Raw genomic sequence first — 26,067 nt, 5'->3', positions numbered from 1 at the left:
AGCTAGTAACTGCTCCTTTCTCAGGGAGGGGGATAGAGTGTCAGACTACAACCCTGCACTGGCTTCTCCGACAACTTTTCCAAATCCTCCCCATCCCTTCTTCATATGCTTTTGTAATCCCTGATGGGCTATCCTTTATGACTGCCCTTGATTTTCCCATGTTCTCATCCTTATCAGTGGCCTTACTTGGTATCTACCAAGTTCTGGATGGCTTGATTCACTTCTCTCAGCTGTTGTAGCCTTATGAACGTATTCCACACTATGTATGAAAGAAACACTTCTATTTTCTGTTATGCAAAGCACTGGGCAAAAGGACTGCCTAAAAACCCTACCTCTTGATGAAAAACACTGCAGGAAACTGTGATTCAATCAGTCTTGTTTTAAACTAGGTAGTCCCTGTTTTCACCTGATACTCTGAGAACACCAGTTTGCAAAGCACAGATGTTACTAGAAAAGAAAAATAATAATCCATGATCAAATAAGCCTGGGAAATGCTGGATTAAATAAAATTGGAGAGCTTTCTTTCTTATATGACTTTTCAGATCCTTTGATCTGCTAATTGCAGCAGGATGCTTGAAGATAGAGTTAAAATATGCAGCACTGTTCCCCAAATTCTTTGTCCCCTGAATCTTTGTATCAAGATTTCCCTCCTGGGACTAATGTTCCTGCAGTTACTTTGGGAAATGCTAGTGTGGACTTAATAATACTTGGATACAGCTTTTCTCGAGGAGAAATAAAAATCATAGTAAAAAAAAAAAAGGACAGAAAAAGAAATGGAAAAAACATAATTCTGTAAGTGCCTGGCAATACTTGAATTTCCTAAGGAAAAAAAAAGTTTCTCTGGAAACATAGCAAAGTGGCTGATTTTTTTCATAGTTCCTCATTCCATGAGTTTGATTTCTTAATAAAGCTCAAAAGGCAACATGAATATTTTACTGCCTTTCTTCCTTCCCTTCCTTCCTTCAGAGGATGTTGGCCAACCCTGAGGGAAGGCCTGGGCTGGAAGAGTCACAGGAAGGGAGCTGGGAATCCTGAGGAGATTTTTCTCCTTTACATCAGCTCACCTAACTTAGGGACATTACAGTCATTTGGTGAAATTCCATCTGAATCTACTGTAAAGACCCTTGTGCAATCTCATGCTGATAGAGAATTTCATTGTCTCCTAGGAAGTAGCTCTATTACAGGTATTATTATACATAGATTATACCTTGATTAGTGTATACTGATTATAGAGTCTGTAATCAATTGGAAAAAAACTTCCTAGCCTTTAACAACCATTGAACTCTGGGACTGAGTATATTGATACTTAGGTTGCTGGTTATTCAACCTCAAGTCTTCAGTGCAGAGGAGGGAATCATCTCCTATAGCTAGGAAACCAAGGACATCTGGCCCAGGAGATCCAGCTATTTCCAAAACTAGAGCCAACTTAATGTCATAGTAGGGCTCCTTGTTTGATTTCCCTTTTCCCATGTAAAGGGTTAGGATTAGGGTTACTGTATCAATAAAGCCTGATAGCCTTGGTGGTTCCAGATTAAAACTATAAAAATTATCCTTCAGGACAAAGAGCATTTCACTCGTACCATATATTTCTGTAGGGTAAGTTCCTAAGCTATGGGCCCTAATTAAATTATAATTGTATTTTATCTGTTTGTTCTGATCAATATGATGCAGGAAAGAATTGAACTAGACATGAGGAGACCTGGATTCTTGTGCTACAACTGGATGGCAAGCTCCCTAAAGACAAGAGTTTTATCTTGCTAGTTGTGTTCTCCTTCAGGCTCTAAATGTGGGCTCATATGGAATCTGAGTTGCAGAGTAAAAATCTAGCTGCAGGAATGCCAGCCAGGTTTTCCCCTCTCAAGGCAAAACTGGAGAAGTGGCGAGGCTTCCTGCTTTCACGTTCATGCTTTGTTTCTGGTATCCACATCAGTGGAGGACGTGAAAGTGGAAGACTATCACCATCTTCTTGATATTAGCTGTAAGAAAGCTGCATCAGTGTCTGAGTGCCATGCCTCAGCTAGACACTCTTCAGGGAATGCTAACTCTTCTAGGAAGGGCCCTACCCTTGAGCAATCATTTCTGTCTGGGGCAATCTCGAGTGTCTGTAGACCAACGAAGCAGGTGAGATATTCTAACTGTGATTACAGATCTCTGGCAATATCATTCACGAGCCAGATAAATTTGATCTGGTGACCATTTCCAGCAGGACATATAAGAGTATGTACATGCCTCTGTGCTGGGACTAAGCCAGTGTGTTGTTATCTCAGCAGGTTCTCTTCTGACTGACTCCTCTCATTTTGCTTCCAATTCTTCTTTCTGCTTTGTAAGTGCTCTCTGCTCTGTCTGGGGGAAAAGGGAAACCCAGGGTGGCCTACTAGCATGTGTGGCTCCGAGGAAAAGCCAAGGAAGTCTGCAGGTTTCTCACCAGTAGAACCTCATCCTGACTCTTCATGGAAGAGTGCCAAAAAGCAAAGTATGCCAAAGGGCAGAGACTAAATGAGAGTCAAGAGATTCAGTTAGCATTATAGGATATCAGGTCTGCTGAGGCAGTTGAGTGTGAGTGGGAAGTAGTGCTAGTAAGCACAGGATACATAAAAACAAATGAAACTGGGAGCTGGTACTCACTAACCACAGTTTGAAGCCCCAGCAGTAAAGTCCTATTTCTAAGCACTACCAAAAAAGCTGGAAGTGGAGCTTTGACTCAAGTGGTAGAGTGCTAACCTTAAGAAATAGTATCTCAGGGATAGCACCCCGGCCTTGAGTTCAAGCCCTAGGACCAGCGCGCGCGCGCACACACACACACACACACACACACACACACACACACACACACACACACACACACACACACACACACACACACACACACACACACACACACACACACACACACACACACACACACACACACCCCAAACCAAACAAAAAACCCAGATAGACAAAATCATTCTCTCTCCACTTTCAGATCTCAAAATTAAAAGCCATTTTTAAGAGCTAAAAATCGCACACACACACACACACACACACACACACACACACACACACACACACACACACACACACCAAACCAAACAAAAAAACCAGATAGACAAAATCATTCTCTCTCCACTTTCAGATCTCAAATTTAAAAGCCATTTTTAAGAGCTAAAAATAATGACCTGGTGCCTTTCCACACGTAGCTTCGGAAATCCAGATGTCCTACAAGGACAACTTACACAGTGTTGGAGTCTGAGGGCAAATGCTTTAGAGCACAAGGGTCAAGCTTCTAATACTATGTTCTATATAAATAGCTCCCCCTGGAGTTGTACTTCTGGCAAAACATCTTTAAGACTGAATCTTAACTTCTCTGGGATATTAGTGATATGAGGTGAAAAGAGTCATCTGGAAAAAAATATTTAGGAGCATCATAAGCACCTCTTCCCCTGCAAGCAATTAAAATCTTCCATGCACAGGTAATTCTACCAAGCCCTTCTCTCCATGTCTAAAGGCATCCAAACACACTTACCCAGAACTGTCCTCTGCTTTTGCCTAATATCCCTCCCCTACTAGAATATATTGTATAAATTACATTAGACACACACACACACACACACACACACACACACACACACACACGGATAAAAGGTAAAGAGAAAAGAAAACCATGATAATATTGCCAATACTATTCTGATAGTTTGCACCTGATTTCCTAACTTGCATATATGATTTACCTTTAACACTACCAGTTTTTACACTTGGTGAGTGAATGTGAAAGTAGTTGCAAACTGTAGGCAGATTTTGTTTTTTTGTCAGTCCATTTTTTCACTTGCTTCATTTGGTCAAGGGGAAGATAGGATCCAAATCAAATAAACCAAACTCCTTGACTTCACTGGCTGCAAGGCCAGAAAAATGGATTTCTCTTCTTCTTGTTTTACCCCACCATTAATTTGCATCACTAAGGAATTTTCTAGGAAAGAACTCAGCAAACTAGAGGCTTCTTTGGTTGCCAAGCTCATGGAAACAAAGTGCTTTCTTTTCAAACAGGGAAAGAGACATTCCAAAGTAACCCACCATTAGATACTGAGCCAGCACTACACTACATATCTATGAAAGAAGAAAGGAGGGGAGGAAAGAAAACACATAACATAAACAAGAAAAGACAAAACCTTAAAGAGGAAGGAGAAAGGAAAACATTTAGATTCTTTGAGTGATGGAAATAAATACCAAAGCTATTAGTTTCAGTTCAAAGAACATATCACTTTATGCTGTTTATTATTTCTTAAGGATTATTTATTTTATCTTAAAATATCCAAAGGGTAAAAGGAGTTCTGGAGGTAAGCTGTGATGAAACTCACCTGGTCTGGAGAGGGCCTGTGGTTGGAATGTTGGGACCTCCCAGGAGATCGGTGGTGGTGGTGATGGTGGTGGTGGTGGTAATGGTGATGGTCTTCATCGTAGCTGTCTGCCATCAGCTTCATTCTGTTCTGAGTCTGCACAGAACAAAAGCCAGGGAAGATTCCATCAGCAGCTGGAGGACAAGCCAAAGAAGCTCGGGAATAATGACAGCATCTATAGGGCTTGCTTTATTCCTAATCCAGAAGTCTCATTTTGAGTCAAATAAAAATGTAATAAAGATGGAATCATTGTGTTAGCTTTAGTGAAAGAGGCTTTGTCACACTCTTGAGACTACTCTGTTATATCTGTATATGTCAATGTACTTCCCTTCCTGATTTACAAGGGAAACAAAAATACATATCCTAAGCTGTTTTGGTTTATATTATCAAGCAATCACAGAGATCCAGAGTAAGCTTACAATCACAAAGTGCCAACAGTCATATCCTACACCACAGAGCAAGCCTGAGAAGGAGGCCCTGGCAGGGATGCTGGGAAAGGTCTGGGTGGCAACACAGAACTACAGACAAACAACTGTCTCACAAGACAAGACAGGAAATCCACTCAAAAATAAATGTAAAAATACTGAGGGAGACTCATCATTGCTATGATGATTGGGATATGTCCATGAATATTTCAGTTGACAGTGTTTCTTGAGGGAACTGAGCAGATGGTACAAGTGGACAGAAGAGGAACTGACCATTTTAATTTATACCCCATGATGTTTGTCATTGAATCCATTAGGTGTGTAGTTAACCCCCCCCCCAACCCCTGTACTCCCCAACTTGCCCTCCAGGGAAAGAAAAGAACCAGAGATGAACTGACTTAACAGGGTTCCAGTATCAAGAAAAAAAATTACTAAAGATCACTAGAAAAAGCAGATTCAATTAAGCCAACCAGAAAGTCAGGAAGTATGGGTTTAAGGATAAGATTTCCTGGAATGGAGTATTGCTCCTCCTCTTTGTTGGTTATGTTACCTTAAAAGAGCTAATGGTTGGAGCTGGGAAGGTGGCTCAGTGGTAGAGCGCTTGCCTTGCATGCATGAGGCCCTGGGTTCCATTCTTCAGCACCACATAAGCAGAAAAAGCCGGAAGTGGTGCTGTGGCTCAAGAGGTAGAGTGCTAGCCTTGAGCTGAATTGCTGAGGGACAGCGTCTAGGCCCAGAGTTCAGGCCCCACAACCAAAAAAAAAAAAAAAAAAAAAAAGAGCTAATGATTCATAAACCTAAATTTCCCTACCTCTAAAATGCCAGCCACTTCCAAAATGGTCATTATCAGTCCCACCTCCCTGAGGATGCTTTGAGGAACAAATGACATAAATGACTTCAGGTATCAGTCCAATGCCTGTCACATAATGAGCAATAGATATCAAATGCTATTGGGCTCTTCTTGTTCACCAGATAAAACAAATCTCCCTATATGCATGCTTTGACCGTTGTCAATGATGTCTCTTCTGGCCACCATCCTTCACCTTCGCTTTGGTATCTCACTGACAGTATTTTCCCCCTTCCCACCCCCTTTCTCATTCTCTTTTTCTCCTTCCCCCTGCCTCCATGCCTGCCTGCTTCCCTTCCTCCCTTCCTTCCTTCCTTCCTTCTACTTCCTTCTTTCCTTCCTTACACCTGGAGTAGACTTTGGTGTCTCACTGACAGTATTTTTTCCCTTCCTTTTCCTTTTCTTTGCATCCCCTTTCATATTCCCTTTTTCACCTCTCTCCCTCCCCCTCCTTTCCTTCCTTCCTTCCTTCCTTCCTTCCTTCCTTCCTTCCTTCCTTCCTTCCTTCCTTCCTTTTCTTTCCTTTCCTTTCCTTCCTTCCCTTTCCTTTCCTTTCCTTCCTTCCTTCCTTCTTTCCTTTCCTTTCTTTCTTCCTTCCTTCCTTCCTTCCTTCCTTCCTTCCTTCCTTCCTTCCTCCTTCCTTCCTTCCTTCCTTCCTTCCTTCCTTCCTTCCTTCCACCTGGTATATGCCAGCCCCTCTAGGAGCTTTTCCTAACACTACTCTTGGAGTTGGATGGCAGTTGCTGCCTGCATATCATGATGATTCTCTGACATGGATACATGTGTGGTTATACCTTGAGGCTGTTTCATTCATTTGCTTCTTCCCAGAATCTAGCACAGGATCTCACAGAGGTAGATCTACATACATGTTGCTTTAGTCAGTGGCTGAAAGAACAAAGGTCATGATTTTCTTGCTCGAGAGGAGCTGCATGTTTGTTTTCAGCAGGGAAGGTCACTGAAAGTTGAGGACATTGAGTGAGTTGCCGTAACAGTCCCATTGGTGGTTCAAGATGACAACGAGCCATCAGGACTTCAAGGGAGCCAGAAGTCGAGGGCTGGCAGGGCCTCCAACAAGTCAGAGTTTTATTATGTAATATAAATAATTCTGTAATAAGAAAGAGAATTCTGGACCTAACATAGTACATTCTTATAGTGTTTTTCATGTATAAACTTATTCTTAAAACTTTCCTGGGAGGAATTATTACTATTCTCATTTGGCAGCCAGAAAAGTGAGGCATAGATTTCAGCCTCTAGAGTCTTTTTTTGATATGAGACATGGGGATTTCAATACTAAGCATTTTTCTACCTTGTCTTGTTGCTAGCAGAACAGGCAAACAACTCAACAGGTAGAAACCGCTTTCCCATAAAGGCTTCAGTTCTGTTAAGTTTTGGAAACACCTCACATCTCAATTCTACCTGCCAAAGGATGTTTCATGATTTATTCAGTTCATCTTTTAAAATGTGTACAATATTTGAAAGGTCCCAGAGCAAATGTAAAACAATGCATGTATATGATAAAAACAATAAAAACACAGGGAAAGATCCACTTAAAAAATTAAACACAAAATCCCAGGCAACGTTTGGCAGCTGATAGCGTTTCCATTCTTCACATGTCCACTTAATGTGTCAGAAGACTAAATGGACAAGTTAGGCCTGTGAGAAAGAGCAGGGCAGTTGGGTCCTTGCAGGCCAAGTACTGATATTCCCCTTAGTCCTCTTGCCCTTGTACAGAAGGCTCTGAAGTTCAGTGTTCACACCTAAAATTCCAGTGTTGTCACAGGAGACTGTACTTTTGAACCCATGAACTAATAAACCTGGAATTGCTTCTTCTAAATGGAATTCTGAGGGCCTGAAGGGAGCTGTGATGGTCAAGACAAAAGGACTTACCCAGAAATAACTGATGGAGCCTAAATGAACAAATAATAACTCTGCTCTTGTAAACATCATAATGTCCTTATCCTTTGGGGAAGCTCCTGTGATTTTATGAGCTTATTTTCTTACTAGCAACAAGTCTAAAGTTCCCTACCTTTGAACTATATCCCATAAAAGAATGCACAAGCCAAACAAGATGCTGCATGCAGTCCTAAATGTGTCTGCTGAAATGAGGTGCTGGAGAGTAGGCATGTCATGGGATAGAGACTGTAAATGAATGATGTCATCTTTCCAATTTGGTGCTGAAATATAAATAAACCATGTTGTTCATATGAATACCAGATCTGGGGGAAATGTACACAGAGCAATTGTGAGCGGAAGAGGCTTCTTTTGATTAGTCTGTGTTGGGGGAGAAGAGTGTGAACCAGAGATGAAGAATGAGAGTTTGGTCTGATATTCTAGACCATTGTTATTTATCTTGCATGTAACATATCCCCTAAACTGTGACCAATTTCTTACAGGCTGTTGCTAGTGTTTGTGTCCATAAAAACAGTGGACTGATCCAGCTCCATCATTTTGAGTAGAAAATGCACCCCTCCCCCCTTTTTTCAATCTGCATTACCCAGACTGATTCCTGCCTAGTTATATTCGTTTCCTAGCACACTATGGTCTGGAGGGATAGGAAGCCACAAATAATCCTCTGTAATAGTCAAGTGGAAGAAAAAGAGCAGGAAGTTGTAACAAGGATCAGAGCAAGTATACCTTTTTTTTCCCAGATAACTCCACACAGGTTTAGCAGGGGACCCCAGGTGTGATGTTCATATCTGGGTAAGATGCATGGGGTGTCCACTGCAAAGCCTTCAGATTTTCTGAACTGATTAACTGACTCCCAGGAAAATCACAAAGTTGCCAAGAACCCCTTTCTGCAGCACACTTGGAAATAGGAAAATCCATGAGCTGTCCACTGAAGCCAATTCCAATTTTCTTCACACCTTCTAACTCCGCCCTGACACTTCCACCTCCGATTAGCTGTATTATACACTATATTGTGACTGCTAAGAAAAACTGAATCAGATCACATTTCCTCCTCCTCCTTCTTCTCCTCCTCTTCCTCCTCCTCCTTCTTCTTCTTTTCTTCTCCTTCCTCTTTCTCCTCCTCCTATTCCTCCCCTCCCTTCCCTCCCTCCTTCCCTCCCTCCTTCCCTCCCTCCCTCCCTCCCTTCCTTCCTTCCTTCCTTCCTTCCTTCCTTCCTTCCTTCCTTCCTTCCTTCCTTCCTTCCTTCCTTCCTTCTTCTCTAGAGCCACAGCTACTAACAGCTATCCTGCTGCACTTGACTTCCCTGGGTGCATTCCATGCCCAGAGTGACATCAGACTCTTGTTACCTCTGGGACTCAGGTTCCTGAGAAGTTCTTCATCACCCATCCTGCTCCTCAGTCTCTTTCTAGATGAGTGCTAGGTACCTTCCAGCCACACCTCTGTCTTCACCCCTGTCCCCAGCCTCAAGAGAGATCTCTCTCTCTCTCTGCTTCTGTCTTGTCTTTCATCCTAGATCACTTAAATATGAGCTATAACCTTACCTTCAATATCATGTTAAATACTATTTAGACACACCTTTCCTAAGTCTGCCTCACAAGACATTGTTACAGTCTTTCACAGAATCCTACATCAACTTCTCCTGCTCTATCACTTCAAAGACTGGCAAAGAGAGAAATGTTTGCTTGGCTATCTCTACCACTAGTTGAAAATCTCTTGAGGGAAGCAGTATAGTTACCACCTAACCTAGGGTCTTAACTGTGTGGCAGTTAAGTGTATGAACATATGGGTGAAGGGAAGAGAGAGCATGGGTTGCTTTGGAACTGATGAGGGGGAAAACCACTCAGTGAGAGTCCGTGGTAATCAGTTAAGTATTCAACTCTCCATGTGATAGTTTAATTTTTCCTGTTGTGCATATGTTTTTGTTTCTTGTTGTGGTTATTCTTAGAAGTGGAGAGAGAAGGATAAATGTGTTGTTTTGGAGCTATATGTCAAGTCAAGTTGGTTTTCTTCAAGAAATATTCGGTTCCTCAGTAAATTGGATCCAATCAAATAGTCTGTCACCTGCCTACTTACCTCATTGAAAATAAGGGGGTCTTGGGGCTCTTTCTGTTCTCTAGCCTTCGGAATAGCAAGGGACTTTGGAAGGCTTTTGTTAGTACCAAAAGTCAACTGTGGAAAACTAAAACTTTATTCATTAACTAAAATCCCCAAAGAACAACATCTCTGGAAAGGTGTCAGATAATGCATCTCTTTGGACCATTCCTAAGTTTATCCAAGGCGCCCTTTAAACAAAATGAAAATCCTTGATTAACTAGTAATATAGTCAATAGCTTAATGGCAATATGTAGCTATACATTTGTATAATATCCAAACTGTCTTTACAAATATTTTTAACAAGGTGGCAATAAAGAACCATACTTTGATCAGTTTGATCTCAATCAAGTTAACAATAAAACTCTTCATGAATAAGATTTATTGCCGTGGAATATAGAGATAGTATTATACAATGACATTTATGCTTTTCTTCAATCAGGTTCTTTTCTCCCCTTTTCCCACCAGAGACATTCCAAACTTCCCAGAACTCCATTGTTTTGTTATTGCCAAATTAGAGTGAGGCAAACAGTTCTTATCTGCACATCAAAGATGGAGAAACTAGACAACAAATGGAAAGCAGGAGGGGGAGAGTTGGTTCAGAACATCACTCGGCTTACTGACCGAAGAACTCTAATTAGGTAGAACCTATATTCCAGTGCTTAGGTCATAAAATGAAGCAAGGTAAAATGAAGCAAGAGAATGAAGGAGTTAATAATGTGCCACAATGAGGACTGAATGACATAAAGGCTTCTACTCTGGACAATGCACAGAAATTCATTTAATGCTGAGTTGAAGTAGCAAAAATAATTACGTACTGGGGTATGTTTGCCCAGTATGTTCCTACATTCCTGCTTTTGTGTGTGTGTGTGTGTGTGTGTGTGTGTGTGTGTGTGTGTGTGTGTGTGTGTGTGTGTGTGTGTGTGTGTGTTTGTGTGTTTCTATTGGGGCTTGGACTCAGGGCCTGAGTGCTTTTTTACTCAAGGCTGGTGTTCCACTGCTTAAGCCATAGCTGCGCTTCTGGTGTTCTTACTGGTTAATTGGAGATAAGAGTCTCAAGAACTTTTCTGCTGGCTTCAAATTGTGATCCTCAGATCTCAGCCTCTCACAATTGCAAGGATTGCAATTGTGAGCCACCACACATGGCAAGATAAGTTTTTTTAGAAGGCCTCTTTTAAATTAAAAAGCAAAACAAAACTGAGCTGATTACTGTTAAGCTAGCAAGCAAAGGAATAGGACTGAAAACTAGGATTCTGATTCCAGATCTCAGATCAGGTGAATCTGGAGAAGTTAAGAGGAATAAGACATGAGAAATTAGAGGAATAATTATACAATATGGGAAGAAAAACAGGAAAGAAGGGAATGGTTTAAAATGGATTCCCAGTGCAGTTCCTACCATCTGAATGGTGAATGGGGGGAGTGGGGCAGGAAATCAATGAAGGCTCTACAGTCTCATACCCTTGAGCTCAGATTTGAAAGTTGTCTTTGACGTGAGTACAAGGTTTAATAGCCTGGGGTAATTCTACAACAAATTTCTTGACTAGAAAATTAGGAGCCTCTATTTACATTTTTATAAACACACACAAGTTATATCTGTATTTTACTCTTGAAATCTGTACAAAAGTCAAGCCCTGAAGTATGTTTCCCCAAGAGAAAAGTTCTAATGATAAAACTTTTTTTAAAATAAAGGGGGAGGGGGTAGCATATAAAAGTTGTTTTTGTTTTGTTTTGTTTTGTTTTGTTTTGCTTTTCCCCATGAGCTGCTGTGCCCGGCACAAGGTCTGGTCCTTTCCCCATCAGTTTCATCTGCCACTGAGGACTTCCTTAATTTTAATTCTATATACTATGTTTTCAACTAGATATCTGTCATTTAAATGATTGACTCAATGATTAAGCATTATGAAAACTAATAGGTCTCTGTTCCACAATAACATAGCAGTTCATCAGAATCAGTTGTTTCAAGTGCACCTTACTAAGAAAAGTATCAGTTAATCTAGTGTAAAATTTTATAGTTCTAAGTGTCAGGCCTAATTGTGAATTTTGTTCTGTATCCTCAGGAAAATTATAATAATGTTCTCAAGTCATCAACAACATATATGTACTTCCATGAACTATGAATTTTCTAATTAAATTTTACATGCTAAACATGATTTTTACATGAATGATACATTGTCTTAACTATCAAATGTCAGTATTTTACTACAATTGTATTATAAAATGTACATTATCACTAAATGAAGTTTTATTTTAAAAATAAAAAAATGTAGACATGGGATACACATAGTGTATGTACCTGTGTGTAAAGAATATGCACGTTGGATGTGCATAGGGTCATTTTTTAGATGTGAGAACAGAAACACATGTGTTTGAAATGACTATTCATCATCTTATTTCTCACAATAACATATCAGTTTGGGTCATTTGGGAAAGAATTTGCGAGCCATAAGTTATATGCTATACATATCAACTTGTGTCAGTACTGGAGACAGGCCTGGCTCCCGCCATCTATGTGTGTAATAACTACCTGCTCACCCTTTCCCTCTCTCTCTCTCACTTCCTCATTCACTGACCATGATTTTCACAGTCACCTCCCAAACAGACAACCTGCATCAAATCTCTGTGTTGGAATCTTTTCTTTTCTTTTCTTTTTTTCAGAAATGCCAGCTAAAAGTTTTTTAGAATGATCAACAAATGCTTGTACCTAACTTTTAAACATGATTAACATGTCTGCCACTTTGAGAAGAAATAGGATGCCCCAAGGGTCTTGGACAGTAATTATAGCTACAGGCATCATCTTGCTTGTCCTGCTACCAGCCACTGCAGTACCTGGGGGGAGAGCTATTGATATAGAAAGAGTTGTGCACACCCAGTTTATAATATGGAGCTTAAGTCCCATAACTATGGCAGAAAGAAGACAGGCCCTTTGTGGCAGAACCACCTGTTAACATCAGCTTACTTAGCCCTCTCTGTGTACCAAGCATAGTGCTCTCCTGTGTCATTCAGTCACATCAGTCCTGTGACATATACATGCTGTGACAAAGGCAGAATCCCAGGATAACAAAAAGCCATGTGAATGCATATGCCTGAGTATCAGGCAGAGATGATCATTAGCCCCACTTAAGGGATGAAGAAACTGAGGTACAGAGAGACTAAAACTCTCACCCAAGTTCAAGCAGCTGGCAGATTTGGGACTGTGAGTGCAGTACCTCCCATGGATCATTGTATACTAGTGCTCAGATCCACAGAGAATGGCTCCTTCCTAAGAAAATCAAGATTAATCTGGAAATGGGCTGTCTCTGAACACTGATTCCAGCTCATTTTAAAGTTTCTCTGTGTGTGAAAAGGTGAAAGTCACAGTCTCACTGAGCCCCTAAAGAGACTATGTTATTGACCAGACCTAGTGTAAACTCAATGCACCTTGACTTACTGCTCAACTGCCGCCATTCTAGCAACTATAGACTCCCCTGAAATTGCTAACATTCTGACATCATTGTACGCAGTGGATGATGGGGGAAGGATAGGCCCTAGAAGTTTCCACCACAAAGTTACTCAGTTAAGCCTAGGTCTGTTTAATTAGGTAGTGGACAGCACATGCTATACTTAGCCTTTAAACACTTGTAAAGTCTTCTTCATTCATTTATCTTACTTGTCAGTGACAAGCTCCTCAAGAACTGTAACAGTATGCAGAGCATGAAGAGCCTGAGTAAACAACACATATTTTATGTGGAGTCTAAATTGTTTCAACTCAGAGAGTCAATAGAGTGCCTTGAAGGGGGGGGGGGTGGAAACACACAACCAGGCTCTTCTACGAAACTGTGGAAGCATTCTGTGCATGGTCTGTTATTAGCTTCTTCACAAAGCACATTTCAAAATCAAATGCCAATGTCCTAACTAAAGAAAAAAGACCAAAAGAAAAACTGGGAAGAAAGGAGGACAGACAAAGGGAAAGAAGGAAGGAAGGAAGGAAGGAAGGAAGGAAGGAAGGAAGGAAGGAAGGAAGGAAGGAAGGAAGGAAGGAAGGAAGGAAGGAAGGAAGGAAGGAAGGAAGGAAGAGAGGGAGGAAGGAAGGAAGGAAGGAAGGAAGGGAGGGAGGGAGGGAGGGAGGGAGGGAGGGAGGGAGGGAACAAAGGAGGGAAGGGGTGAGGAACAAAGAACAGAATGGAGAGAGGAAGAGAAGAAAAGGAGGGAGGAAGGGGAAGAGGAAGGCAGAGAGGGAGAGAAGGAAGAAAGAAGGGAGGAAAGGAAGTAAAAGAGAGAGAAGCCAGAGAAAGAAGGCAACAAAGGTAAGAAAACAAAAGAGCAGGGGAGGAAAGAAAAAAGGATGGTGTTGCAGGCATTGGAATTTAGTCTGCCAAATCTGTGTTGACAAGAGAAATGAGAATCTTTGTTCATTCATAGCTCAATAAATTAGGAAAAATTTAGGAAGAATTGTGTCACCAAATCATCATCCTAACTAATGAATGAAGAAAGAAACCACCTCAGGGCCCAGCCTAGTAGCCAAGAAGCCCTTATGTAGGAAGGAGCAGTTGCAGAAAGTGACCAAGAGAGCCTTTGACAGAAAAGGGCTATACTGAGACATGTCCATGCACCCTTAGAAGTCAGATGACTCGCAGGGAGATCAGGGATTCTCCAGTAGCTACATGTTTAAACCTTTAAATGCTCTAGAATGGGTCACACCTGTAATCCTAGCTACTCAGGAAGTTGAGATCAGAGGATAGAGGTTTGAAACCAGCCTAGGCAGGGAAGTCTATGAGACTATAATTCCAATTAACTACCAGAAAAAACAGAAGTTGAACTGTGGCTCAAGTGGTAGAGTGTTAGTCTTGAGCAATAGCTTAAGGACAGTGCCCTGGCCAAGTTCAAGACCTAGGACTGTGATTTATTCTAGTGCATTTTTTTCACATTTATTTTCCCTGAGGCTGAGAGGATGGCCGGTACTGAAGACCTTCCCTGCAACTCACCTTCAAAGCCCAACAAATGACAGCAAGAGGGGAAGAGAGGGGATAAATGAGCAATAGAAAATGTGATGGAGCTATCAGCTAATGGGGAGCACAGGCTGAGCCCTGGGAAAGGACTTGGGAGACAGACAGTGGGAGAGTCTGGCATGGCCTAGGGTGTCTGGCAGCCAAGAGAGGGAAGGAGACTCAGGGATAAACAGTGAGTGCCACACAGGAACAAATCACTCTCCCCAGCTGGTCTCACATATGGCTAAGACAACTAGAGAAGTTGTAAACATACTCATTAGTAGTTTTCCAATCAATCAAGAAACAAATAGGAAGAGAGAAATGGAAGCCAGGATCCCAAATATCAAATCTCTGAAATTTCCTCTCCTGTATTTATTTTCTCATAGTAGCTGTCTTTGCTGCCCCATTCTCCCTTTCTGTTTGGATTGTAATACCTTTAACTGGCTTTATATGGCATATTCTGAACCTACCCTAACAAGGTCTGAATTTGTTCTGCATACAAGGAGAGTCTGAGTCACATATTCCTCTCCTTACCCTGCCCCCCTACCCACCAGAGTCACTTAAACAAAACAGCTCATCACTTACCAGTCTTCTCACAGGCTCTCCAAGCTAACATCCCTCCAGCACACAACCATGGAAAGTCATCTATAGCTACTACCACAACTTAGCCAGAAGAAGAGGCAGAGTAGAACTTCTAGGTTTGTGACTGAAATTCAATTACCAGAAAGTATGAAATTATATTCTACTTTTATCTGGAAATGTCTAGTGTGTTGGATCATTTTGTTGCATTCTTTTTCCTGAAACATCAGATTACATTCATTGAATGGATAGGGTACAGTGTTAAAATAGAATGTATCACCTTTTAAAGGTAGAATCCTGAAAGTCTGGGTTTTCTCTGACCTTGCAGGTGAGATAGCACAAGTAAAAGAGGCTCAAACATAATTAAACTTGAACCTAAATTTTAAAAATGATACTAAGAAATATCAGTGATTTTTCGGGCTGGGAAGGTGGCTCAGTGGTAGAGCGCTTGCCTTGCATGCTTGAGGCCATGGGTTCGATTCCTCAGCACCACATAAGCAAAAAGAAAAAAGCCAGAAGTAGCATTGTGGTTCAAGTGGTAGAGCGCTAGCCTTGAGCTGAAGAGCTGAGGGACAGTGCCCAGGCCCAGAGTTCAGGCCCCATGACCAGATTTCCCCCCCCCAAAAAAGGAAATATCAGTGATTTTTCTCACAGTGCTAGGGAAAGGTGACTGGAAAGTTGGGAAGATCCTCTCAAAAACTATCTCAGTTGAGATAGTTCCCAGTTGAGATAGTTCCTAAAATGAGAATTCTCTCCCATTAAAGAAAACTTGCTAGTGCAAAACAGACTCATAAGATGTTAGTGTTGGTCCACACCTGTGACTCCTCATTTACTACATACAGAAAGGAGGCTAAGGCTCCAAGAAGGGGAAGATTAGTCACTGACAGACACAAGACTAAGCCCCAGAATTTTCCACCACTGGCTAGAGCCCTGCTCCTGTCCCTCCCACTGGCTGCCTTTCCACTGATTTGCACCTGTAATCGAATCTGATACCCCATGACCTACCACATAGGCCTGCCTCATGCAGGTACTGGTTCTGAACTATGTTATTACTTTCTATTCTTACAATGGCATCAAACACCTAATCAATTTAGTTTCATTGGCTATAGACAGGTTAAAGAATTTTGCTTTCTTTGAGGTAGGAGCCTTAATTCTCTGACTTAGATTTATGATTTTCTTCTTTTAAAGTAACACTTGTAGTCTTTTTAGTATATAAATCTTACATGCTAGTTAGAAAAAAAAATAGTAGCTGAGCACTGGTGGCACACCCCTGTAATCCTAGCTACTTGGAGGCTGACAGCTGAGGATCATTATCAAAGCTAACCTGGGTAAGAAAGTCTGTGAGACTTTTATATTCAATTGGCCAGCAAAAAGCCTGAAGCGGAGGTGTGGCTCAAATAGTAGAGCACCAGCCTTGTACAAAAAAAGCTAAGGAACATCACCTAAGCCCTGAGTTCAAACCCCAGTACTGGTACAAAAACATTAAAGAAGAGTTGCTTAGGCCGGGTGCTGGTGGCTCACGCCTGTAATCCTAGCTACTCAGGAGGCTGAGATCTGAGGATCATGGTTCAAAGCCAGCCCGGGCAGGAGAGACCGTGAGACTCCTATCTCCAATAAACCACCAGAAAACCGGAAGTGGCACTGTAGCTCAAGTGGTAGAGCGCTTGCCTTGAGCTGAAGAGCTGAGGGACAGCGCCCAAGCCCAGAGTTCAAGCCCCACGACCGACAAAAAAAAAAAAAAAAAAAGAAGAGTTGCTTAAAAGAAATATAGTATTGCATTTTCTCCTATCTCATACATTTGTGTTATTATGAGAGGGTTTTTTTGGTTGATATCTTTAGAAATTTTTATCTATAATGAAAACAGACACTACATACACAAACACTCTTTGAAAACAACATGTCCACCATCCTATACTCATATCTTTGAACAGAGGCTCCAGGAGGCCCAGGATCTTTGTGTATTTTGACCGAAGAGATAGCCCAAACATCTGAAGTCTAATCACCACATGGACACACAAATATTTCTTGAATGAATGAATGAATGATTACGGGTAATTCCCAGATTCCATTTTTCTAACAATGCTTCAAAGAATACTTAGCTGAGTACAGGCAGCTCATGCCTGTAATCCTAGCTAATAAAGAGGCTGAGATTGAGGTTCAAAGCCAGCCTGGGGAAAAAAAAATCTGACAGACTCTAATTTCTCTTTTTTTCCTATTTTGGTTATTTTATTTTTAAAAATGTTATTCCTTCCTTTATTAGTGGGTCATGGGGCTTGAACTCAGGGCCTGTGTGCTATCCTTGAGCTCTGTTTGCTCAAGGCTAGTGCCCTACCACTTTGGGAAACTGCATCACATCTGGTTTTCTGGTGGTTAATTGGAGACGAGTCTCACGGACATTCCTAATCGGGTTGGCTTTTAACTTCAATCCTCAGATCTCATCCTCCTGAGTTGCTAGGATTACTGTACAGTCATGAGCTGTGCCCAGTGGTCAGCTCTTACCTTTTAAAAAAATTACATATTATCTTTAAATAATTATATGAAGGAGTTGCCCTTCTACAAAGCTGTATATAAAAAGAATGACTCTTAATCAATGTTACCTTTTCATCATTCTCCACCATCCCTCCGCACTCTAACCCTCTCCTCATTTTCTAGATATGTATTGAATTTTATGACTGCATCCCCATACCCCTTCATACATCCTCTCTTCATTCATCTAGTCTATCTAGAACTCTACAGCAAAAGCACTAAGCGGAGGTGTAACTGATAGAACACTAGCCTTGAGCAAAAACATCAAGCCAGAGCTCAGTACCAGCACACACACACACACACACACACACACACACACACACACACACACACACACACATATACAAGCATACACACACCAAAACTTGTATACTTGTATTAGAACACAGTTTAGCTTGTCATCATGTGTTTTTTTCTCAACCATGATAAGTGTTTAACATACAATAACATGGTAGGAAAACAGGTTCAAGAAAGTTCAACTGAGACAGAATACAAGCACTTGAAATTTTGAAAGATATAACCAAATTCCCTTCAACCTCCAGTCTGTACCTCTTGTCCTACTGTATTATCATAAACTTACCTCAAACCCTTTCATCTTCCACAATCTGGTGGTTGAAAAGATCTATCCTATGGGTATTTCCCTAATTATATCTTGAAGCTGAGCATCTTTTTGTTCATTTATGGGCTGTTACTATTTTATTACCTGTGACCCTCTTTTAAAATATCCGTTTTCTACTTTTGGATCATCTGGGGACTATTTTTCATTTGTTGTGAGAATAATTGAATATATTAAGGAAATCAGGGGGACTGATTTCAGGAAGAGAAAAGAAGGAGGTGGGAAGAAAGCAAGATAAGTAAGATAAGTAAGGTGGGAAGAAAGTAAGATAAGGCTATGGTAGAGGAGCTTGTGCAGATGCAGTTGAGATTTGAGGATAACAGGGAACTCTTATATTTGCTTGAGCCAGAGAAAAAAGGAAGTCTAAGCTGGGTGGTATGCCAGGATGAAGAGCTGGCCCCTTTTGTTTCTGATACTGTCTTTACAGATAGATGGTCCTAATTGGTGGATAATTAACCAGAGTTATAGTGTTCACAGTTAGTATGGTACTTTACTTCTCTGCAAAAGATTTGGGTTTTCTCAAGTCTAGATAACTAGTTATCTAGTAGATAACTACTGGAGAGTTGTTTGGCATATAAATGCTACTCATTGTGCATATGCTGGTAAAAAGATTCCTCAATAGGAATTATCTTTATAGCATGACTGCGGCAACTCTTGTCATCACACTCATGTTTTTGGGAACTTAGCAGCTGCATTTTTAGTTCCTTGTCCTAATCTTGCCTCTTCAGATACATGACCAAAGGTTTATCCTTTATCTCTAATGGCTCTAGCCACAATAACGTTGTTGTTGTTGTTGGTTGTTGTTGTTGTTGTTGTTCTTCTTCTTCTTCTTCTTCTCCTCCTCCTCCTTCTCCTCCTCCTCCTCCTCCTCCTCCTCCTCCTCCTCCTCCTCCTCCTCCTCCTCCTCCTCCTCCTCTTCCTCCTCCTCATGTAGTTGTACAAAGGAGTTGACATTCAACAGAGTAGTGAGCATAATGTGTCTTGATCAATGTCACCCTTTCCCATGGTCTCATCCATCTCTTCCATCCTATTCCTTCCCTCACTTTTCTTCATTTTTGTAGGAGATATAGTGAATTCTAGCTATACTACTTTTCCTACTTCATTCTCTTTACTCTACCACATGAGGTCACTACCACCATGTCAGGGCTCCTCTTGGAGAGCAATTCCCTAAACACAGCCTGAACTTCAGTCTTCATACACATCATTACATGTGCTAAACACTATGTAAAAGTAGTTTAAAAACTAGTTAATACACTCTTTGGTTCCACTGCTCTTTATTTTTTTTTAGCATTGGCTATACAATACTGAGTATTTCTTATTTTCAATTGATTAAACTCATATCCTGGTTTCCAGTTTCTCTGACAATCTTTTATATTCTCTCTCTCTCTCTCTCTCTCTCTCTCTCTCTCTCTCTCTCTCTCTCTCTCTCTCTCTCTCTCTTTCTCTCTCTCTCTCTTCTCTCCCCCCCCTTTCTCTCATACACTGAGAATTTTAATTCTTGCTATAAGGTTCATTTTTATTGAGTATTGTTTAGACTTATCCTAACTAAATTTGGGTCTATAGTTCCATCCTGCTGAGACATTTCTCAATTCTGATTATATCTGCCATTGTTTCACTAACCTCCCCAGGTTTGAGGCACCCTACTTTCAAAAAGCATGTTTTCAAAGGCTGCAAATAATTAGTTCCATGTGTAGCTGAGAAGTCAGAGCCTAGACCCTCTGGCAATCTCTCTATAGAGGTGACAGGATTTCCTTAACTAATCTGCCTAAGGTAGAGTTTTCAGTCAACTATAAAGCCACATATTCAGTCTTTATTTCCCAATGTGGGTTTTTTTTTTTTAAAGGAAAGGTAGAAAGAGTGTATGAATTTATACTGTTAAATGTCAATTGCTAGAATCCTGCTATCCATGTCTCTGCCTTTATAGTAACCTTATTTTAAAAAGAATGCATCTTAGTGGTTGTTGATTTTATCACAAATTTCATAAACCATCAATTTACACTAAGCAAAAGGAAAGAAATGTACATATCACCCGATTTGGAAGAAATAGTTGTATTGTCAAAGCATATAAATTCACAAACTTTATAGAGCATGATAATGACAATTTGCCTTGTGAAGGTTAAAATGTATTTGTAACTTTAACTGAGTATTACTATCCCACAAAACTGTGAAAATTGTGAAATGTATGTAATCATTTAATCTCAATAAAACAATTATTTAAATAAAAAAGAGTGAAGATTTCATATAAGCATCCTTGAAACTTGGATGAGGTCCTTTCAGGATGAATAAAAGCACACAACAAACCATCAATTTAATAACTTGAGTTGGAACTTGAGCAAGGATCAATATTGTACCCAGAGTACTTCACAAAAGCAACATTTGTCTTTTAGGAATTTAGACATAAATTTTTGGAGGGTAGTTAAATTAAGAAATACTAAGAAAATGTAAAGTTAATTTCTCTAATCTTTGGTATGTTTTTATCCACTGTTAGCAGGGCTGTACAAACTTGGTCAAAGGCAATTTGGCATAATACAGCAACTTTTAAGATGTGTGCATTACAGGGTCCAATAATCTTCTCACGAAAAGCAAGTTGGACAGGTATACAGAGATAAATATAAAAGGATATCACTGGAATGGAACCATAGTATCAATTAATGAGAAGTAAGCAAAATGTTCATTGATCAGGATTTGGTTTAACAAATTACTGAATAATCAATTATTCCTATAATGGGATACTCAGAAGCTGTCCAAGAGTGATGTACAGTTATTTTAATCAGAAAGAAAATATGTTTCAACATAGTTTAATGGCAAAAACTCACACTATATAATAGAATAACATATAAACACCTACATATATGAAAAAGGTTTAGAATAATGATCATAATATATTGATGATTATTGCAGAGTGCTTAGATTTCAGGGAGTTTATATTCTCTTCAACCAATGATAGGAAATAATAAATGAAAGGATAAAAAGATTTTTGTGCCAAATGCAAGAAATGCTGAGATATTCTAATCTCCAATGTGAATATATGGGAAATGCAATAAAGTATAAATGAGGTCATAAGAGTGGGCCCTTGATTCAAGGGCTGATATCCTTATAAGAATTGAAATCAGGGATGTGTGCACAGAAAAAGGTCACACGAAAATCTAGGGAGAGAGCCACCATCCAGACACCTTGATCTGGGATAACCAACCTGTAAAACTGTGAGAATATCATTTTTTTAAAAAGCTGAGATATCACTTGTTTCTCAAATTAGAAAGAAATGCTGTTGGAATCTCTGGAAAAGCAGCTTTTGAGATTGAGAAGTTTGTTTTTGGGGGACTTAAACTTCTGTCTTCTATTTTGGTGAAGATAGTCTGGGGGGGATTAAAATATCTGATCACTGCTAGCAATTTATAATACTATCTCTGTCTAGTTTAGCAAAATATAGTGACTTCCTCTGGACAGGCTCAGTTAGCAAACTTGGCCCCTTTGTAAAACTGAAGAATGTGCATACTTTACAACTATAATAAGCGGCATAGTTGTTGTTATGCAGAAACAGCTGGATGGAAAAAGAAAACTTCTCAGTCCTTGTCAGGATCTGAATCAAGATGTAAGTGCCAAATTCAAATTCTCCTCCAAGAGCTCAGAGGACCCCAGCTGGATCAAGTCACTGGCCAAAGATTGGAAGTATCTTTTTGTTGAGTCTTTTCAAGTTGAAAGAGTTAATAGTACAGCTCCAAGTTCAGGAAATATCTTGTAATAATACAGCTTTGAAGTAATGTATAGGGTAAAGTCATGCAAAAAATATTTGTTTCATTCCCGAACGTTGAACTTGGTAATTATATAGGAGCTTGGACATTAAGAACCCAGACATGAAGAAGTGGGTTAAAAAGCATAATTACTACTCAGAAGCAGCATGTGCCTGGGGATATTACCCACTAGACAACAACAACAAAAAAGAGCATCCAACATCAAATAGTATCCTAGGTTCCACCCTCCCCACCCTACTCTCTACCATTTCTGGAAGAGACCCATTAAAAGAATAATACACCATTAATGGCTCAGAAATAGACCTGAGTAGAAAGTGATAATGAACTATTAGTTCTGGAATTTTACTATTAGCGGCCTAAGGATCTCTTGAAGATTTTTAATAATATACTTTATGGGAAAATTTTTGGTACAGAGAAAAACTTCAAATTTCCATTTCTTGTAGGCTGGATAATTGAAGGAAGCTATTATTTTATTCCGGGAGTGGAAGTGGAAGATACATTAATAAAAGACTTAAACCAACTAACTTCTGTTAAGTGTGCAATAACAAGAACATGTCTTAGAGGGTAGCCAAAAATTCAGCAACTTCAAAACAGGGTCTTATGAGCAGAGATGGTCTAGCAATCTGATCTCAGGAGACATTCTATCATTAATTGCGAGTTCCATGCCTGCTTTGTGCTGACAGTTTTCATACCACACTCTTGCTTAGGAAAACACAGTGACTCCCCATTGTCTTGTGCCCCAGCTAGAGACAGTTGAGGCACTGGGCAGGGCCAATCACCCCCTTATCCCTTAAAGAGTCCACCCCTGTCTTGTTTGTCCGCAGAAACCCTCTAAAGTTGGTCTGCCTTTAATTCCAAGCATGTAACAGATCTGTCTCTACCCTTCCCAGGGCACAAAAGCCAACTCTTCAGCCTCCATCACAGCTGGGCTCAAAATGTGTCCCATTAAGAAAATTTCCATAAGTACATGTGCCCTAGAGAGTTAAGCAAACTCAAAGTGGGGTTAGAAGACCTGGGTCAAACAGTTAAAGCTAAGCCACTGACCAGCTGGGCCACAACCAGCATACCATTGAACCACTCCAGTTCCATGCACATGTCATAAGCAGCTGCTGCATATCAAGATGCTCATGTTCAGTTTGTGCTGCTGATCCCTTCTGATGGCCTTGGGACATCTGGAAGTAGGCTTACACCCATCTCTGTGTTGACTGTCTTTCTGACCCATCATCTTGTGCCAACCTGTGTGCAAACGACAGGTTTGTCTCCTCTCACACCCTTACTCCTGAGACATGGTCCTGAACCATCACCCATTACCCCCTTTCTAGAAACACTTGCACTGAAAAGCCAATTGCTGTTTACTTTATATTTCTAGCACCGAAGTGTGCCAGCCTCTCCATGTAGAGAGAAGGAGAGTTTGGAGGCCTAGGAGTAGCTGACCCATCTCATTAAAACAATGCTTCCTATATGCTGCTCCATCAATTAGGTCCATCAGCTTATTGGTGTCCCTCTCCTGAGATTCAGTGTACAGGTTTGCCAGCAGGCTAGCCTTGGAATTGGTATAGTAAAGGAGGGGAAAAAGCTCACTGGGTGACATCAACACAGACGCAGGTGTTTAGGAACTGCTGACCTACTCTAAATGTTGAAGCTTATTCCTACCTTTGAGTTTTCATACATCTTCCTTGGGGTCACCTCTTTGAGGTCTGGAGAAAATGTTATGCCCATAAAGACGTTCCTTGGTATTGTTGGGTATGAAAACTGTAAGGAGCATATATTAGAGCTGTTTCTGAATAAGGCATTCTGTTTTGTTTATTCTAAAAGTCTTCCTCTTCCTCCTTCTTATGCTCTTCCACTTCCTCCTTGTTTTAGTTAGTTAGTTAGTCTGTTTTTGGTTGGTTGTGAGGCCTGAAATCTGGGCCTAGGCACTGTCCCTCATCTCTTCAGCTCAAGGCTAGCACTATACCACTTGAACCATAGCACCACTTCTGGCTTTTTCTGCTTATGTAGTGCGGAAGAAGCAAACCCAGGGTCTCATGCATGCAAGATAAGCACTCTACTACTGAGCTACCTTCCCAGCCCTGTTTTAGTATTTTTATTCATGTAAAGATCTAACAAATATCCTGACTGCTTGGTAAATTGTCTGGAGAATGTTACATCCATTTGAGGCTGAAACTTCCCCTTTTGCAGAACTTTTCTTTGTATGCTCTGAGTTTGAGAATAAAGCATAAAAATTAGTAGAAAAAAAGACTTTATAGACCATGACAATGACAATTTGCCTTATGAAGGTTAAAATGTGTTTGTAACTTTAACTTAGTATCACTATTCCACAATACTGTGAAATATGTGAAATATGTGTAATCACCTAATCTCAATTTTAAAAAAAAGTGAGAGAAGGGATGGGTTAGGAGTGATGGGTGACAATGTTGTCACACACCTTGTACTCATATACTGTACTGTAGAATGGGAACTTCTTTGTACAACGACTTACAGATAATAATAATTTAAAAATGTAAACAAAAAGATATTAGGCCCAACATTCTGTTTCAGATGGCTCAAAGTAAAGAACAATAATCTACAAATCAATCAACGGATCATGGAGAGAAGGGAAGAGACGTTGTGCTGTTTCCTCAATTCCTATCTGGATTCCAGTTTCAGGGAATATTCCAAAAGTAATTTGGCTTTGTTCATAGAGCACTAGGAATAATGTTTCTCAACAGAATTTCATATGGAGATGAGGAAGCAATTGTGGTTCCTGATCTGGGCAGAAGGTGAAGATCAGGTGTGCCTAAGAGGACAGAGTCAGACGTTTTAGTGTGACCCTTCTTCTGATAAAGCATCTGAGAGATTAAAAAAAAAATTACCTGCCCTATCCTTATGGAGAACTTACATGGATGTGCTCAAGAGGATTCCTGTTTATAACAGTCTGCAAAAACAGATCTGTTAAAACAACCTTGTAATTATGAACAGAACAAGAATCTCATTTAAATAATTTTGCACTCATAATCAGTTGGCAACTAATTCAATAATTCCCAAACCTAATCAGAACCAACATAGTGAAGAAATTTGAGTGCACTGGAAGGTGATTACTTACTGTGCATGGCTGATCAACAAAATATGTGAGAAAAGGAAGAAGCTTCCAACCAGAGCCATTTAAAATATTCAACATAGCTAGGTGCTAGTGGCTCATGCCTGTAATCCTAGCTACTCAAGAGGCTGAGATCTGAGGATTGTGGTTCAAAACCAGCCTGGGCAGAAAAGTCCATGAGACTCTTATCTCCAATTAACCACAAGAAAACCTGAAATGGCACTGTGGATCAAGTGGTAGAGTGTTCTCGCCTTGAGCTGAAGGGCTCAGAGACAGTGCCCAGGCTGAGTTAAAAAAACAATGCTTGGTAAGAAATGTACTCATTACCTTGCTCATGTAACTGTAACCCCTTTGTACCATATTTTCACAATAAAAAGCTTATTTTTTAAAGAAACTGCAAAAAAAACCCAGAACTTATTCACAAGTGTATTTTCTGGATATAGTATCTGAAGTGGAAGCAAGAAGACTGGGTATGCCCAACAATGAAGTAGAAGTGAGCAGCCTAGTACAGGAATGTGGAATGCTTGACTTGAAGCCAACACCTAGCTCTTCCCCTATTGGAGGAGGTGAGGACCAAGGTCAAAGAATGATCTGCCTATATCTCAGAGACACTTAGCACACTCAGTGAAGTTTATTGTTTAACTCTAGCATCACAGAGCACTTTAAACTTTTCCTCCAAGAGAAATCTTAGTTTCCTATTTCCCTATTTTCTTAGGCGTGGCCAGAACATTAATATTTCTTGAACAACATGTTTTTAAGTGAGAAGTTAATTCAAACAGCAAATATTCTGGTTTGTTTCAAAGAATACTGTTCTCACTAAAGCTGATACATTCTTCCTGTGGGGGGTGAGACACAGTTGGCCACGATTCACCCAAGTTTCTACCAGCTAACAATAAAAAATTACGT

General features: G+C 40.3%; 1 protein-coding gene across 18 annotated transcripts in view; it reads right to left on the bottom strand.

The window, feature by feature from the left end:
* Erc2 (ELKS/RAB6-interacting/CAST family member 2) overlaps positions 1-26,067 on the bottom strand; it is a 1,008,017-nt gene that overhangs the window by 191,698 nt on the left and 790,252 nt on the right. For all 18 annotated transcript variants that reach the window (XR_011371144.1, XR_011371143.1, XR_011371142.1 and 15 more), the window contains one exon: positions 4,335-4,469. Coding sequence is in view for 15 of the 18 variants with exons in the window: in XM_070018479.1 (XP_069874580.1) it covers positions 4,335-4,469 (135 nt within the window). In the remaining 3 variants the exon portion in view is untranslated. The remainder of the gene's footprint in view (positions 1-4,334; positions 4,470-26,067) is intronic.

Source organism: Dipodomys merriami, unplaced genomic scaffold (genome assembly GCF_024711535.1).
Source record: "Dipodomys merriami isolate MVZ:Mamm:240054 unplaced genomic scaffold, mDipMer1.0.p SCAF_13, whole genome shotgun sequence".
Lineage (NCBI taxonomy): Eukaryota > Metazoa > Chordata > Mammalia > Rodentia > Heteromyidae > Dipodomys > Dipodomys merriami.
Note: the sequence above shows the minus strand (reverse complement) of the source record. Positions and strands in the feature narration are given on the sequence as shown.